At 47.5% G+C, this 16,316-nt stretch overlaps 1 protein-coding gene across 2 annotated transcripts in view; it reads right to left on the bottom strand.

The window, feature by feature from the left end:
• The window catches only part of NELL1 (neural EGFL like 1), a 534,618-nt gene that overhangs the window by 447,140 nt on the left and 71,162 nt on the right, over positions 1-16,316 (bottom strand). For both annotated transcript variants that reach the window (XM_072118935.1, XM_072118936.1), the window contains exon 3: positions 891-1,041. In XM_072118935.1, the coding sequence (XP_071975036.1) occupies positions 891-1,041 (151 nt within the window). The remainder of the gene's footprint in view (positions 1-890; positions 1,042-16,316) is intronic.

Here is a 16,316-nt window from a genome sequence, read left to right as displayed (position 1 = left end):
CCAGTGCCCCCTAGTATGTAGCCAAGCTGTGCCCCCTTGTATATAGCCTGCCTGTGCTCCTTAGTATATAGACAACGAGTGCCCCCGAGTATATATACAGCCTGTGCTCCCTAGTATGTATACAACCTGTGCCCCCTAGCATATAGCCAGTCAATGCCCCCTAGTATATAGCCAACCTGTGCCCCCTAGTATATAGCCAGCCTGCGTTCCCTAGTATATAGCCAGCCTGTGCTCCCTAGTATATAGCCAGCCAGCCCCCTGTCCCCAGTATATAGCCAGCCAGCTCATGCCCCCCAGGAAACAGCCAGCCAACTCCCTAGTTTATAGCCATCCAGCCAGCCCCCAGCATATAGCCAGAACCTGCCCCTGTATATAGCCCACCTGCCCTCTTATATAGCCAGCATCTGTCCTCGATATAGCCTTCACCTGCTCCCGTATATAGCCAGCTCCTGCCCTCGTATATAGCCTTTTGTCTGCTATAGTATATAGCCTTCTGTCTGCTATGGTATATAGCCTTCTGTCTGCCTCCTTATATAGCCTTTCATCTGCCCCAGTTAATAGCCTTCCGCCTGTCCCTGTATATAGCCTTCTGTCTGACCTTGTATATAGTCAGCTCCTGTCCCTGTATATAGCCTTCTGTCTGACCTTGTATATAGTCAGCTCCTGTCCCTGTATATAGCCTTCTGTCTGACCTTGTATTTAGACTTCATTGGGGTTATGGTATTGGGTAGTTCCACTCTCAAACGCTAGTAACTTTCAAATTGGGTTGTACCCCTCTCTGTGTTACAACTTATGCCCACCAGGGGATCCTACATCACTCTATATGGGCAGTCTGAATCCGGAAGTGCCCCCTTCCCTTTGCCATGTAGTAAGGAGGGTGGTCTTCTCACCTGTGCTCCATCTCTCGTATGGAGAGGATGACCCCAGACGATGACGACCTCTGCTGTATGGAGGCCAGGAACGTGAACTCACTCTTATTCCTGAAGAGCTGAATCACCTTTTCTCCCGTGTGCGGCGCCGCATGGATTTCCCGCTCCACATCTGGAATAGAAAAACAATATTATTAAAGGGGATGTCCCACTGTATATAGCAATGTCATTGTGTAGATCATAACATCAATCAATATCAAGATCCAAAGCAGAATGATGAAAATTACATAATGCAGCGCCGCCTGGTGGTTATAGTGTATATCAATGTGCAGGTCCACCTGATAGTGTGAGAGATGGACACACATGCTCTCCTCTCCTAGAGCAGGCAGCCAATAGGAATAGCTCCCCGTCCTGCTTGTCAGGAGAGAGGCAGAACATGGCAGTAAAGCTAAGAAGATTCTAAGAAGAAAGAAGAGACTACATTGTTACATTGTAGAGTAGGGAAAGATTCTATCTAGCTGCCAGAGGGTGAAGGAGACTGATTCTTCCCAGAGCCTGCCACCAGTTTCCTCTAAAAATGGAAGGAGACTGAATATTTTTACAGCTTGATACCAGTTTCTGCCAGAGGTGGAAGGAGACTGATTCTTATTAGAGCCTGCCACCAGCTTTTGCTAAATGTGGAAAGATATCTGCCCCACTTAGTTGCCAGAGGCAAAGCAGACTGATACTAAACAGAATCCTGAACAAGCACCAGCCAGAAGAGGAAGGAGACCTTCCCAGGGACTGTTACCAGTTTCTGCCAGGTGAAGTAGATGGATTCTTAACAGATCCATGCACAAGCAGCTGCCAGAGGGGGAAGAGGATAGATTCCTCCTTGAGCCTGCCCGTGACGTAGATGGACACAAATGCTAAACAGAACCCTGCAAAAGTAGTAGTTAAAGGATGAGGAGACTGATAGTAGAGATTCTGTGCTAATAATCTACAAGAGGGGGAAGGAGACTGATTCATCCTGGAGCCTGACCCAAGCTTTTGCTAAAGGAGATGTAATTATTCCCAGAGGCTGCCCTCAGGTAGCATCCAGAGGTGAAAGAAGTCAAATACAGCAGCAAAAGGGGAGAGGAGATTGGCTCTATAGATATCCAAACCTTATCCCCTGCAGTTGCCAGAGGAGGAAGGAGACACGTTCTTCCCAGAGACTTTCCATTGAAGCTGCCAGGGAAGGGAAGAAGACTGATATTCCCCAAAAGGCTCATTTTTATAACATTAAATTATCCTAAAGATATACGGTAGATATATGTATATAATTTTTTCTTTTTATTTACATTTCCCTATACGCTCTACACATAGCACTTACTGATTTGCAGTCTCATTGTCCTTGCCCTTCCTCAATGATATGTAAAGTTATTCCTTGAGCGCTCTCCTCCCCGTCCTGTCAGAGGGATTGCTTCTTCCTATTCTTGGCTCCTGTCCGGCATCGCTAAATCTGTATCTGGCAGCGGGTATTGGATGAGTGAAATCCCATATAATCCCATAAGAAACTGACAAAGTGTAAGCTCCAAATCACTGGAGGACTGGAAATGTACTATAATACCGTACAGCTGTACTGCGCCACGTGGGGGCGTACTGGTTACACCAAATATCACTAATATAGGGCATTGCCCATTGTCATCAGATAAAATGTTTAGGGTCAATCCAGGTCATTTCTTTTGTCTCGTCCTCTGTTATTGAGCATTTTTGTTTGAAATTCCAAAAATAAATGTAAAAAACAAGGGGGAAAAAAACAAAAAGATCAATTTATCATCAACAGGTGACATAGATCTTGTCTAATCGCTTCATTGCGCCCCCTCCAGTGATTGCAGACATCAATATTTAGTAATGGCGCCCCCCCCCCCACCCATCAATCAACAGAGAAACAATAAGACGAAGTCACTTCATAATCCTCAGACAATTGCTCCATTGTCCAGAAGGAAGACATAATTGTAGATAATCGCTCCGCTCCAATCATCAGGACAAGACGCCGGAGACTCAAGGGACAATCCAATATTACTGTCAGAGGCAAAAATATACCACAAACAATCTGTTACAGTGGGGCACATTTACTTACCCGGTCCAGTCGCGATCCCGCGGCGTGTTCTCCGACGAGGATTCGGGTCTTCCGGCGATTCAGCAAGCTCGTGCGTCCGACTTCCTGCAGATGTCGCCGCTGCGCCGAGGTCCGCCGGAGTTCACCATCTTCTCCCCGGTGCATGCGAGTGCTTGATTTTGCGACACACTTTGTCTTTTAAATTCCACGGTTTTTCCGAATCCGTTGGTTTTTCCAACGGCCACGCCCTCCGATTTCTGTCGCGTGAAAGCCGGAGCAATCTAATCGCCAAAATCTAATTGCGTGCAACAAAATCCCAGTGGAATTAAGCACAAAACGGCAAAATTCGTGAAACCCGACGAAAGTGCGGCCGCAGAGCCCTTAGTAAATGAGCCCCAGTGTGTCATCTGCAGATTCCTCTATCCCTTATAGCAGGTGTAGGGAACCTATGGCTCGGGAGCCAGATATGGCTCTTTTGTTGGCTGCATCTGGCTCTCAGACAGGTCTGTAATAAGTAGTGATGGCTGCTGTGTGTTTCTTGGACTGATCACTGGACACAGGCAGCGATGTTACCGCTGCTTACGTCCTTTGTATGACCCAGACGGCCATCGTCTAAGCCTGGGTCAAAGAGAAGAGGTTGGGAGTGATAAGGAGCTGTCTGCAAGTAACGCTGGTAAATGAATATTCTTTTTTTTTGCTGTGACTACCCATCTACTGGGAGGCATGTGGTGTGGCTACCTATCTACTTGGGGGCATGTGCTGTGGCTACCTATATACTGGGGGTATGTGCTGTGGCTACCTATATACTGGGGGTATGTGCTGTGGCTACCTATATACTGGGAGTATGTGCTGTGGCTACCTATATACTGGGAGCATGTGCTGTGGCTACCTATCTACTTGGAAAATGTGCTGTGGCTACCTATCTACTGGGAGTATGTGCTGTGGCTACCTATCTACTTGGAAAATGTGCTGTGGCTACCTATCTACTGGGAGTATGTGCTGTGGCTACCTATCTACTGGGAGTATGTGCTGTGGCTACCTATATACTGGGGGTATGTGCTGTGGCTACCTATCTACTGGGAGTATGTGCTGTGGCTACCTATCTACTGGGAGGCATGTGCTGTGGCTACCTATCTACTGGGAGTATGTGCTGGGGCTACCTATCTATTGGGAGTATGTGCTGTGGCTATGTATATACTGGGGGACATGTGCTATGGCTACCTATCTACTGGGAGTATGTGCTGTGGCTACCCATTTACTGGGAGTATGTGCTGGGGCTACCTATGTACTCGGAGGCATGTGCTGTGACTACCTATCTCCTGCGAAGCATGTGCTGTGGCTATCTATATACTGGGGGCATGTGCTGTGGCTACCTATTTACTTGGGAGTATGTGCTGTGGCTACCTATATACTGGGGGCATGTGCTGTGGCTACCTATATACTGGGAGGCATGTGCTGTGGCTACCTATATACTGGGAGGCATGTGCTGTGGCTACCTATCTACTGGGGGCATGTGCTGTGGCTACCTATATACTGGGGGCATGTGCTGTGGCTACCTATATACTGGGAGGCATGTGCTGTGGCTACCTATCTACTGGGAAAATGTGCTGTGGCTACCTATGTACTCAGAGGCATGTGCTGTGACTACTTATATACTGGGAGGCATGTGCTGTGGCTACCTATCTACTGGGAAAATGTGCTGTGGCTACCTATGTACTCGGAGGCATGTGCTGTGACTACCTATGTACTCGGAGGCATGTGCTGTGACTACCTATGTACTCGGAGGCATGTGCTATGACTACCTATCTCAAGCGAAGCATGTGCTGTGGCTGGGGGTATGTGCTGTAGCTACCTATTTACTTGTGGGCATGTGCTGTGGATTCCCATTTACTGGAAGTATGTGCTATCACTACCTATCTACTGGGAGGCATGTGGTGGGTGTCAGGATTTGGAGTAGTGAACCCCCTGGACCACCGCGGACAATGATGTAAGCAGACACCTGGGACCGGAGTCTAAGTGGCACCCGGGTCTTCACTAGAGCCCGTCGCAAAGCAGGATGGTCTTGCTACAGCGTGGAACAACCAGATCGTTCCACAGGCGCGACTTGTCCACGGTTGCAGCCAGGGTCGAGGTACAGGATCACTAGGCAGTCTCGTGGTCAGGAACAGGCAGACGGTCAAGGTAGGCGGCAATGATGCAAGGTCAGGGACGGAGCAAGAGATCAGGGCTGGCAGCGAAAGAGCAGAATTAGGAACAACTCCGGGGTCACAACGGGAGGTCAACACTTGGGAAGGAAACAATGTAGAAAGCTTCCACATAGGCATGAAGCACTAAGATCAGACGGGGAATGCTGGGAGCCGCCGGTCTTTATAGGAACCTGGGAAGTGGGCAGCGGCACACTAGCCCTTCAAATCTGCGAGTGTGGTGCATGCACACTTGCCAGCCGGGAGACGGAAAGTGGTGAGTTGAGTGACCTCAGAAAGGGGCGCCACCTTGGAGAGGGGCACGGGTGTGTCTGCGATCCGAGACCTAGATCGCAGTGGCACCTGTGACACTGGGAGTACCTATCTACTGGGGGGCATGTGCGTATGGTATGGCTCTTACGGAATAACATTTTAAAATATGTGGCATTCATGGCTCTCTCAGCCAAAAAGGTTCCTGACCCCTGCCTTATAGCAATGTGTCACCTATAGAATCCCCATAACAGGGAGGCAGAGGAAACATTCAGAAGATGCATCACACAGAATACACTGGAATCTCTGCAGTGTCATGTAGTGTCAGACAGAATCCAGTGTATCCTATGAGATGTAACATCACACTGCCTATCTATACTATGGGGGTCATTTACTAAGGGCCCGATTCGCATTTTCCCGACGTGTTACCCGAATATTTCCGATTTGCGCCGATTTCCCCTGAATTGCCCCGGGATTTTGGCGCACACGATCGGATTGTGGCGCATCGGCGCCGGCATGCACGCGACGGAAATCGGGGGGCGTGGCCGAACGAAAACCCGATGTATTTGGAAAAACCGCCACATTTAAAAAAAAAAAAAAAGTGTTGCGGGACTCGCGCTTACCTTCACTGGGCCTCGGGGAACTGCAGCGCAGCATCGCCACCTGGTGGACGTCGGAGGAACTACCTTAGTGAATCCCGGCCGGACCCGAATCCACCGCAGAGAACGCGCCGCTGGATCGCGAATGGACCGGGTGAGTAAATCTGCCCCAAATCGCGCACTTTCATCGGGTTTCCCGACAATTCCCAATTTACGCCGTTCACACGACAGAAATCGGGGGTGCGTGGCCGTCGGACAACCCGTCGGATTCTGAAAAACCGCAGAATTTAAAAAAGAATTTGTGTCGTAAGATCAGCACTTACATGCACCGGGACGAAGAAGGTGAACTCTGGCGGACCTCAGCGCAGCAGCGATACCTACTGGATATTGGGCGCACGACCTTAGTGAATCCCGGCAGCTCCGAATCCTCGTCGGAGAACGCGCCGCTGGATCGCGACTGGACCGGGTAAGTAAATGAGCCCCAATGTACAGCAGTTTGATTTAGATGACACGTTTTCTGAAACTGATTACTTTATAATAAGTAATCAAGATGGAAGACAAAAAGAGGAGTCCTTTCATATTGTTCCAGAAAACAACAGATGAAACCGCCATATAAAATGTATCAATTATTCTGCCACCTGAAAGTGTAATAGCAAGAGCGGATAAATGACAAGAAAATTAAAAAAAAATATTTGATGAAAATAAGCCTCAAATTTTTAGCATAAAAAGTAGAAAAAAGCCTTCAATATAAAATGAATACAATAAAATATGAAATAAAATCAATTAAATAGAAGAAAATAAAATTTTAATTCTTAAAATTACAAATTATAAATATAAAAAAATAAAAAATGTAATTAAAAATCAAATCAGATCTCCAGATTTCCCTTCGATATCATAAAGTAATACAAAATGTAATAGAAGTCGTGTAAATCTGTTACACTGTATACATAGAATCGCAGTAACTCTAGAGGGTATAGTAGATACATACAAGCCCCTACATTATCTAACCATCCCACGTGATCCCGCAGACCGTCACGCCACTCAGCTTCCATATTAATATTCTGCAAGTCAGCAGAAGACGAGCGCGGCGGCGTGCAGCAGAACGCACAGCGCTAAATAAAGATTATTCCGCTTTTTCCATCAATTTTTAAATATTTAATTCTGTGTTAACCCGAAATCAAAAAAGATGGAGCAAAAAAAAAAAAAAATTCTAAATGTAAATGAAATGTCAGCGGAGTAATGAGGCCGGAGGCTGATGGGAGATGCACATGAAATGTCATATGCAGACCGCCATACATTATTCAATCTCAATTAGGCGCCATCTATTTGGTAGCACGTTGCTCATAGGATATTGTAATGAGAAGATTCAACCCTGCATCAGCCTCCACAATCTGCGGGACCACATTAGGATAACCTACATTTACCAATAGAGACTATCAGCGGAATTCCGGCTCTTCTTAGTGAGCCGGCTCATTAGGCTCCGCTCACTGAGAAGAGCCGGCTCTTCTGGCTCCTGAGCAGTTACCTATTAAATATATAATAGGGAGCCGCAGGCCAGTCAATCACCCCACACCTCTCCACTTTTAACCCGATTATATTGGGTTAAAGGGGGTGTGGTGAGCCGGTTAGGAGCGGGGTTAAGTGAGTCACTGGCTCACTGATGGGAGGCGGCACACGTTGTTCACGAACAAGAGCCAGCTCATTCGTGAACGACACATCACTAATCATCGGACTTTCTGTATACTCTTAAAGGGTTCCTAAAGACTACTGGGCCTGGACTATCCCTTTAAGGATCTATCCCCAGGAGAGCTGCAACTGTAAACTAGACAGAGCCTTTTTTTCTACTCCATGGCTTCAGGGTCAGGGTGCAAAGCCCTCACTCATCAGTAAAAAAAATGTCCAAAAATTCCTTTAATTTATCAGGTCCATGTGTCCCCATAAAACCAGAACTCATTTTATAAAGTGGCACATCATGGGTGGGCAAACATTTCTACCAGTGACCCCAATCTAGAATCTAGATAGGACAGTATGATAAAATTCTCACTTCCAGCAGCCACCACTAAGGGGAGCTAGATACAAATTTGTAGACAAATGTATACAGAACATGTTAAAGAACCCCTTTAGCTATAGTACAGTGACTGGCTACTTTGTAACACTAAAATACATTCTAGGATCATTGTTTACACAGAGGATTTGGAGATGTGTTTCAGATTAAGAAAATTGAAAGCAAGTTGTCCTCCAACCACAACTTATGACCTTATGATCTCATGTGCCTGTGTAAATGGAGCAATGGTCTCACGTTGCAAGTTTCATCATGAGACCAGTGAATATAGTTGAACGAAAGTCTAATAATGTCTATTGGTCCCATAGAGATTGAAGGAAGTGGCAATGCACATGTATTACATAGCCCCATTGGGTACATGGGTCTCCATTGTCATAATCAGTGGGGGGTCTCCACTATCCCATATATCCTGCTCTTCAAATGATAAGTTTCAGTCTGCCTAAAACCACCACTAGAGGGCGCTAATTGCATTGACCTCAATTATAAATCAGTCTACAGTAAGCTCCCCCTAGTGGAGCCTGGAGGTAATTAGGTTTTTATTTTATGATGTATTTCCATATCTCTAATAGAGAATTGGATACTCTGTATCAGCAAAATATATTTTCCTTTCATTTACCGGGTTCTTCATTATTTTAAAGAGTTGGGTTCTCAGAAAGGATTTTTCTTGGTATAATTGTCTAGAAAATCTTCTTCTTCTGCCTCAGCGGATCCTACAATCCTCCGGGAGATGACAAATCATACAAATATAAATATCAAGCCTCAGAATACGACGTTGTGTGCAAGAAGCCGACAAGAAAACATGTGTCTCATCCCCTTATCTAATCACAATAAAGCGGGGGGGGGGGGGTCTGCACGTTGTGGATAAACTCTTGAGTGAAGCGTTAATCTGGGATTAGAGATGAATTCTTAAATCCCATGACACTTCTCGATAGAAGATGAGGCACTCCGCAAATACGTGACGCGGCTCCGGCTGCAATAATAGAGGCTTTGTTATCAAGGGCGGAGAGTGGATGCATGTGACCCCAGCTGTGACCACAAGGGGAGCATTCCAAAAATCCTAGGACTATGAGTGGGAGAACCACCTGCAAAACTGAGCTGTACCCCTATGTATAAAGTTTCAGTGGCTACTACTCCTCCACTGTACTCGGCTGCACCACGACTGGACCCTCAGCTGCACCGCGCCCGGGACCCTTGGCTATACCACCACTGGACCCACAGCTGCACCTCCCCCTGGACCCTTGGCTGCACTACCACTGGACCTTCAGCTGCACCGCCCCCGGGACCCTTGGCTGCACCACCACTGGACCTTCAGCTGCACCGCCCCCGGGACCCTTGGCTGTACCGCCACTGGACCCTCAGCTGCACCTCCCCCTGGACCCTTGGCTGCACCACCACTGGACCTTCAGCTGCACCGCCCCCGGGACCCTTGGCTGTACCGCCACTGGACCCTCAGCTGCACCTCCCCCTGGACCCTTGGCTGTACCGCCACTGGACCCTCAGCTGCACCTCCCCCTGGACCCTTGGCTGTACCGTCACTGGACCCTTAGCTGCATCTCCCCGTGGAACTTTGGATGCCCTACCCCCATGATCCTCAACTGTATCATCCTCAGGACTCTTGGCTGTACTGCCGCTGGACCCTCACCTGCACAGCCCCCTAGGTCCTTAGCTGCAGCTCCCCCTCTACCTTGGACTGCATCGCCTCCCTGATTCTCAACTCTACCACCCTTGGGACCCTCAGCTGCACGCACCCTGGACCCTCGGCTGTACCACCCTTAGAACACTTGGCTGTAGGGCCCTGGAGCCTCGGCTGCACATGCCTATGGACCGTCGGCTGCATTCACCCTGGACCCTCGGCTGCACAGTCCCCCTGATCCTCAGGTGCACCCCCGGGACACTCTCCTGCACTGCCACCTTGAGCTTCGGCTAAACAACTAGTATAAGCTGCTATACCAGTGGTCTGATTACTTCCCAACTCTGCTATACCGCTGGTCCACTTTACTACCCCCACTACTCCGCTCTTCTACACTGTCAGTCCACTCTGCTGCTTTACCAGTCCATTCTTTTACACCACTAGATCGTTCTGCTTCTCCACTTCTGGATCAACTCCACTGACCCAACTTATCTACATGAGCAAACTCATCTCAGCCATAGATGTGAACTTCGGAACTGCTAAGACCCTGTAGGTAAAGGCTTGTTATAAATTACCAAACTCAGTAACCACTAAGTCAAATGCCTTGCAACCAGCTGTGACTGCAACCATCAAGCGTTTCGCCTCCACCTAAAGGGACTCTTATTAAACATTGGGCTTTCCAGTAGATTACTGAAGCGGCTTATAACTGTATAAAGAACACCTACAGGAGGAAGAGCTCGGATCTATGACTGTGAATCCCCCGCGGACCCCAGACCGGCCTCTGATTTCAATGACTAATAGCTATACTTTGTACATATAAAGGCGTCCCATGCGCTCGGCAGGCGGAAAGTTTGGAAATAAAAGAAAAGATAAAGTACAGGAGAAGCCGCTCTGTGCACAAGATACAATTTGCTGCAGAAAATAATCAATAACTACAAAAAAAAAAATCACTTCAAGACTCGCTAACTGCCCCGGCGACACCGAGGATCGATCCCCTCAAGTGGTTTTTATACTTCAAATGTTGGGAGTAAAGTCAGTCTAAAAGCATCAGAGTGTTACAGGGTCTGCAGAGGGACTACAACCCCCATCAAGGAGCTGCTCCATCGGGCCACTCTATCCAATCATATGTGATACAGCCTTCCTGGTTTTTGTATCTAAGCCTTTATCTAAGCCTGTCATGTCTGGTACTGTGTGCTAAGTCACTTAATCTAAGCACAGAATGTGTGATACAGTCTTCTGGTCCCTGTATCTAAAGCTATCACATGTGATACAATCTACAGGGTCACTATTTCTAAGCAACTTAAAGGGGTTTTCCAGGAATTCCAAGGAAAAAAGGAAAGCTGCACACAGCCGTAAGATCTAGGGGGTCATGGGACCTCCCTTCATCCAATAAGTGGCCTCCTTGGATTGGGGGCAACAAAGGAAGTGACCTCTAGTGGTCAACGATAGTGGTGCCCTGTGGTCCAAGGATGCCGCTCATTAGCCAAAGCAGGTCATGTGACCATGCCGGTACTTCTAGCCAGGCACAGTGCTTCCACAGGATAGGGCCTAACTTGCTGATCTGTGGGGGTCTCCGTTATGAGACCCCCACAGATCAAGAGAACGGGGGGTCTGATGGGGTCCAATGTACACATGTCATCACTCATCACCGATCAGCAAGTTAGTCCCTATCCTGTGGATAGAAAAACCCTTTAAAGCTATAATTACTGGAGTGATGCCGCTACAGGGAACCACTGCAGGGTGAGGATGCTTTTCTTCCGTACCCTGGATCTATAGAAGAAAAGCCCCTTTAAAGAGAACCTTTCATCACCTCACACATGTAGAAATGAACATAGGTGGGAAGACTTGGGGGTCTTCCATGCCACCTATGGTCTCATACCAGACACATCTTAGATGATGGGTAATGTGGTACTCATTGCTTGTATACCACTTAAAGAGGACCTCTTACCCCCTCATACATGTGAAGGTGAACATGACATTCTGTAGCGGCTGCTACCGAGATTTAGGGGCACTTTAAACTTTCTTCTTAGCCCCCCATTTGCTGAGATATCAGTCCCAGTATCTGACCATTATAATCCTCTTCACTCTTAGAGAGGAGGTGCTGGAGCAGAGGAGCGGGCGTGTGTTACTCTATTATTCTCTGATAAGTAGAAGATTATTATGATACACACCTCCTCCTCTGCTCCAGCTCCTCCTCTCTGACAGTAGAGAGGATTATAATGGTCAGATACTGGGACTGATATCTCAGCAACCATGGTGGCTAAGAAGAATATTCAAAGTTCCCCCTGAATCTCTGTAGTAGCCTCCTGGTCATCTCCACGTGGCGAATGGTCCTCTTTAAGTGTTATAAAAGCAAAGAGTACTACATTGCCCAACATCTAAACTGTGTCAGGATATGGGGACCCAGCGGCATAAGTAGCATGGAATATCCCCAACCTTTCCCTATAGTATATGCCGAAGTGGGACATATTACGATGGGCGACCCCTTAGTCATTGAAGGCACTGAAAGCCAATAATCACAGAACGGGGGAGGGGAGATGCTTCACCAACACTTCTACTTTCTATCACCCTAATCTGCAACTAATCAACGCTTCTCCCGCCGCCGCAGACAGATTGAGTTCTAATCTCCATTGGATCTTTACGGCTGATTCAGTGTTTGCCGTATTGTTCCCCCATGTTAAAATTAGCGAGATTACTCATCATCATCATCATCTTTACTGATGACATCATCGGCCGAGCGGAGGAGACCGGGAGCCAATTAACAAGCCCCACCTGAACTCACAGCAGAACTGTCTGACCTATTTACTACCAAGGGACCCGAGTAATTGGAACAAAAAGTGTCTCCAACTTGGAGCAGTTACAAATGATTTTTTTTCTTTTCTTTTTAGCTGTTTTGTCGCTGTTTTATTCACGTTCGGTTGTTGTGTTTCCATTAAGCCGTTTACGATAATGACTCATTCACTAAGAGGAGAAGTGAAATTTACTGCACAATTAAGGGTTTTATTAAGCAGATACTTCACCAGCTAAAAGAAATTCTTATCAGCAAGGAGCCAAGATGAGATCCTCCATCACCAGAACCGCAAAGAGGTTCTGCTGCGTCCTTCTAGATGAGTCATTGAAAGGGCAGGAGCGGAACCAGCAAGACCCGTCCTTCAAGTGCCAAAATCTCCTACTACAACCCTAAAACCAGTGTCGGACTGGCCCACCAGAGTCCCAGAAGATCCTCCGGTGGGCCCAGGCTCAACCCAATACTGAACCCCATAGGTCCATCAGAAAACACCACAATTTGGAGGCTGCTAGAGTACATTTCCTGGGGGATAATGAAGAGTGGGCCCCCAGATTGATTTTCTCTGGTGGGCCTAAGGAAACCCAGTCCGACACTGCCTAAAACTGACCTTGAATACCCAAAATACTAACCTCCCAGTAGAAACTCCAAGTCACTATACCACAGACCCCCTAGCAATAACCCTAAAGGTCATTGGACTAGGGTTCAGGTCAGGCATTTAGTCATAACCCTTTTTAGTCAAACCTTTGTGTATGTTGTTAGTAGCAGCAGAACTGTGATATATGGATGTATATTCCAGGATTGCGGTATTGGGGACAGACCTGTCTTCACACTGCTGTGCTCTTAATTCTCTGTATTGAACTTCTTTGCTCTGAGTATAAGCAGTAGCAGACTTCTGCTGAAGTACTACAGTAGTCACCCTAAGGGGAAAGACTTCAATGCATAGAAATAAGAGCACAGCAGTGTGAGGACACGCCCTCTGAGCACTTGGAGAAGCTACAATCCTGGAATATAAATCTAAATGTAACAGTCCTGTTGCTACTGACAACACACACATATGTATAATTACACAACTGAAGTGGAAATTGTCTGCAGTTCTGCATGGTTTACCCTTCAGGATATGAGCTTCTTCAAGTGCAGTAGGGGCGTGTCCTCACACTGCTGCGCTCTCTTAGCTCTGTGAACTGTGCTGCATTACAGCCCCCCTTCTTCTGTAAGTGAATGCTGTTTTATTGTATCCAACCAGAAGATGTATACGACTTCTTAATACAGAAAACTGCAGAATATTGGTGCTGGATTTCCATAGAGGATGTGTGTGATCCCCCTGATCATGAGTTGCCGGTGCAAATGATTAATATCTAAATCACTTATAATCCTAATGTCTCATTTTAATTATGGCCTCGCTCTAATGTTTTTCTTTAATAAAATTAGAGGATGATAAATTACCAGGGAGCAAAACTGATGTACTACAGGTGAGCTTATCACGTAGGACGCCATCCCGCATAGACCTCGGCTTTACAGAGCGCCATCATCAACAACAGGAGACACAGAGGGGACAATGTGTATGATCCCCCATCATGTCACCTCCATGTATGATCCCCCATCATGTCTCCTCCATGTATGATCCCCCATCATGTCCCCTCCATGTATGATCCCCCATCATGTCTCCTTCATGTATGATCCCCCATCATGTCTCCTCCATGTATGATCCCCCATCATGTCTCCTCCATGTATGATCCCCCATCATGTCACCTCCATGTATGATCCCCCATCATGTCTCCTCCATGTATGATCCCCCATCATGTCTCCTCCATGTATGATCCCCCATCATGTCTCCTCCATGTATGATCCCCCATCATGTCTCCTCCATGTATGATTCCCCATCATGTCTCCTCCATGTATGATCCCCCATCATGTCTCCTCCATGTATGATCCCCCATCATGTCACCTCCATGTATGATCCCCCATCATGTCACCTCCATGTATGATCCCCATCATGTCTCCTCCATGTACGATCTCCCATCATGTCACCTCCATGTACGATCCCCATCATGTCTCCTCCATGTACGATCCCCCATCATGTCTCCTCCATGTACGATCCCCCATCATGTCTCCTCCATGTATGATCCCCCATCATGTCTCCTCCATGTATGATCCCCCATCATGTCTCCCCCATGTATGATACCCCATCATGTCTCCTCCATGTATGATCCCCCATCATGTCTCCTCCATGTATGATCCCCATCATGTCTCCTCCATGTATGATCCCCCATCATGTCTCCTCCATGTATGATCCCCCATCATGTCTCCTCCATGTATGATCTCCATCATGTCTCCTCCATGTATGATCCCCATCATGTCTCCTCCATGTATGATCCTCATCATGTCACCTCCATGTATGATCCCCATCATGTCTCCTCCATGTATGATCCCCATCATGTCTCCTCCATGTATGATCCCCCATCATGTCTCCTCCATGTATGATCCTCATCATGTCACCTCCATGTATGATCCCCATCATGTCTCCTCCATGTATGATCCCCATCATGTCTCCTCCATGTATGATCCCCATCATGTCTCCTCCATGTATGATCGCCCCATCATGTCTCCTCCATGTATGATCCCCCATCATGTCTCCTCCATGTATGATCCCCCATCATGTCTCCTCCATGTATGATCCCCCATCATGTCTCCCCCATGCATGATACCCCATCATGTCTCCTCCATGTATGATCCCCCATCATGTCTCCTCCATGTATGATCCCCATCATGTCTCCTCCATGTACGATCCCCCATCATGTCTCCCCCATGTATGATCCCCATCATGTCTCCTCCATGTATGATCCTCATCATGTCACCTCCATGTATGATACCCCATCATGTCTCCCCCATGTATGATACCCCATCATGTCTCCTCCATGTACGATCCCCCATCATGTCTCCTCCATGTACGATCCCCCATCATGTCTCCTCCATGTACGATCCCCCATCATGTCTCCTCCATGTATGATCCCCCATCATGTCTCCTCCATGTACGATCCCCCATCATGTCTCCTCCATGTATGATCCCCCATCATATCTCCTCCATGTACGATCCCCCATCATGTCTCCCCCATGTATGATCCCCCATCATGTCTCCCCCATGTATGATCCCCATCATGTCTCCTCCATGTACGATCCCCCATCATGTCTCCTCCATGTATGATCCCCCATCATGTCTCCTCCATGTACGATCCCCCATCATGTCTCCTACATGTATGATCCCCATCATGTCTCCTCCATGTATGATCCCCATCATGTCTCCTCCATGTATGATCTCCCATCATGTCTCCTCCATGTATGATCCCCCATCATATCTCCTCCATGTACGATCCCCCATCATGTCTCCCCCATGTATGATCCCCCATCATATCTCCTCCATGTACGATCCCCCATCATGTCTCCTCCATGTATGATCCCCCATCATGTCTCCTCCATGTATCATCCCCCATCATGTGTCCACCATGTATGATCCCCATCATGTCACCTCCATGTATGATCCCCCATCATGTCACCTCCATGTATGATCCCCCATCATGTGTCCACCATGTATGATCCCCATCATGTCACCTCCATGTATGATCCCCCATCATGTCTCCTCCATGTATGATCTCCCATCATGTCTCCTCCATGTATGATCCCCCATCATGTCTCCTCCATGTATGATCTCCCATCATGTCTCCTCCATGTATGATCCCCCATCATATCTCCTCCATGTATGATCCTCCTCTATGTACAAACATAAATTTGTACAATGGATTGTGTGAATTATGTCCAGGGTCAGATTCACAGCGTT

Source organism: Engystomops pustulosus, chromosome 7 (genome assembly GCF_040894005.1).
Source record: "Engystomops pustulosus chromosome 7, aEngPut4.maternal, whole genome shotgun sequence".
In the NCBI taxonomy this organism is placed as follows: Eukaryota; Metazoa; Chordata; class Amphibia; order Anura; family Leptodactylidae; genus Engystomops; species Engystomops pustulosus.
Note: the sequence above shows the minus strand (reverse complement) of the source record. Positions and strands in the feature narration are given on the sequence as shown.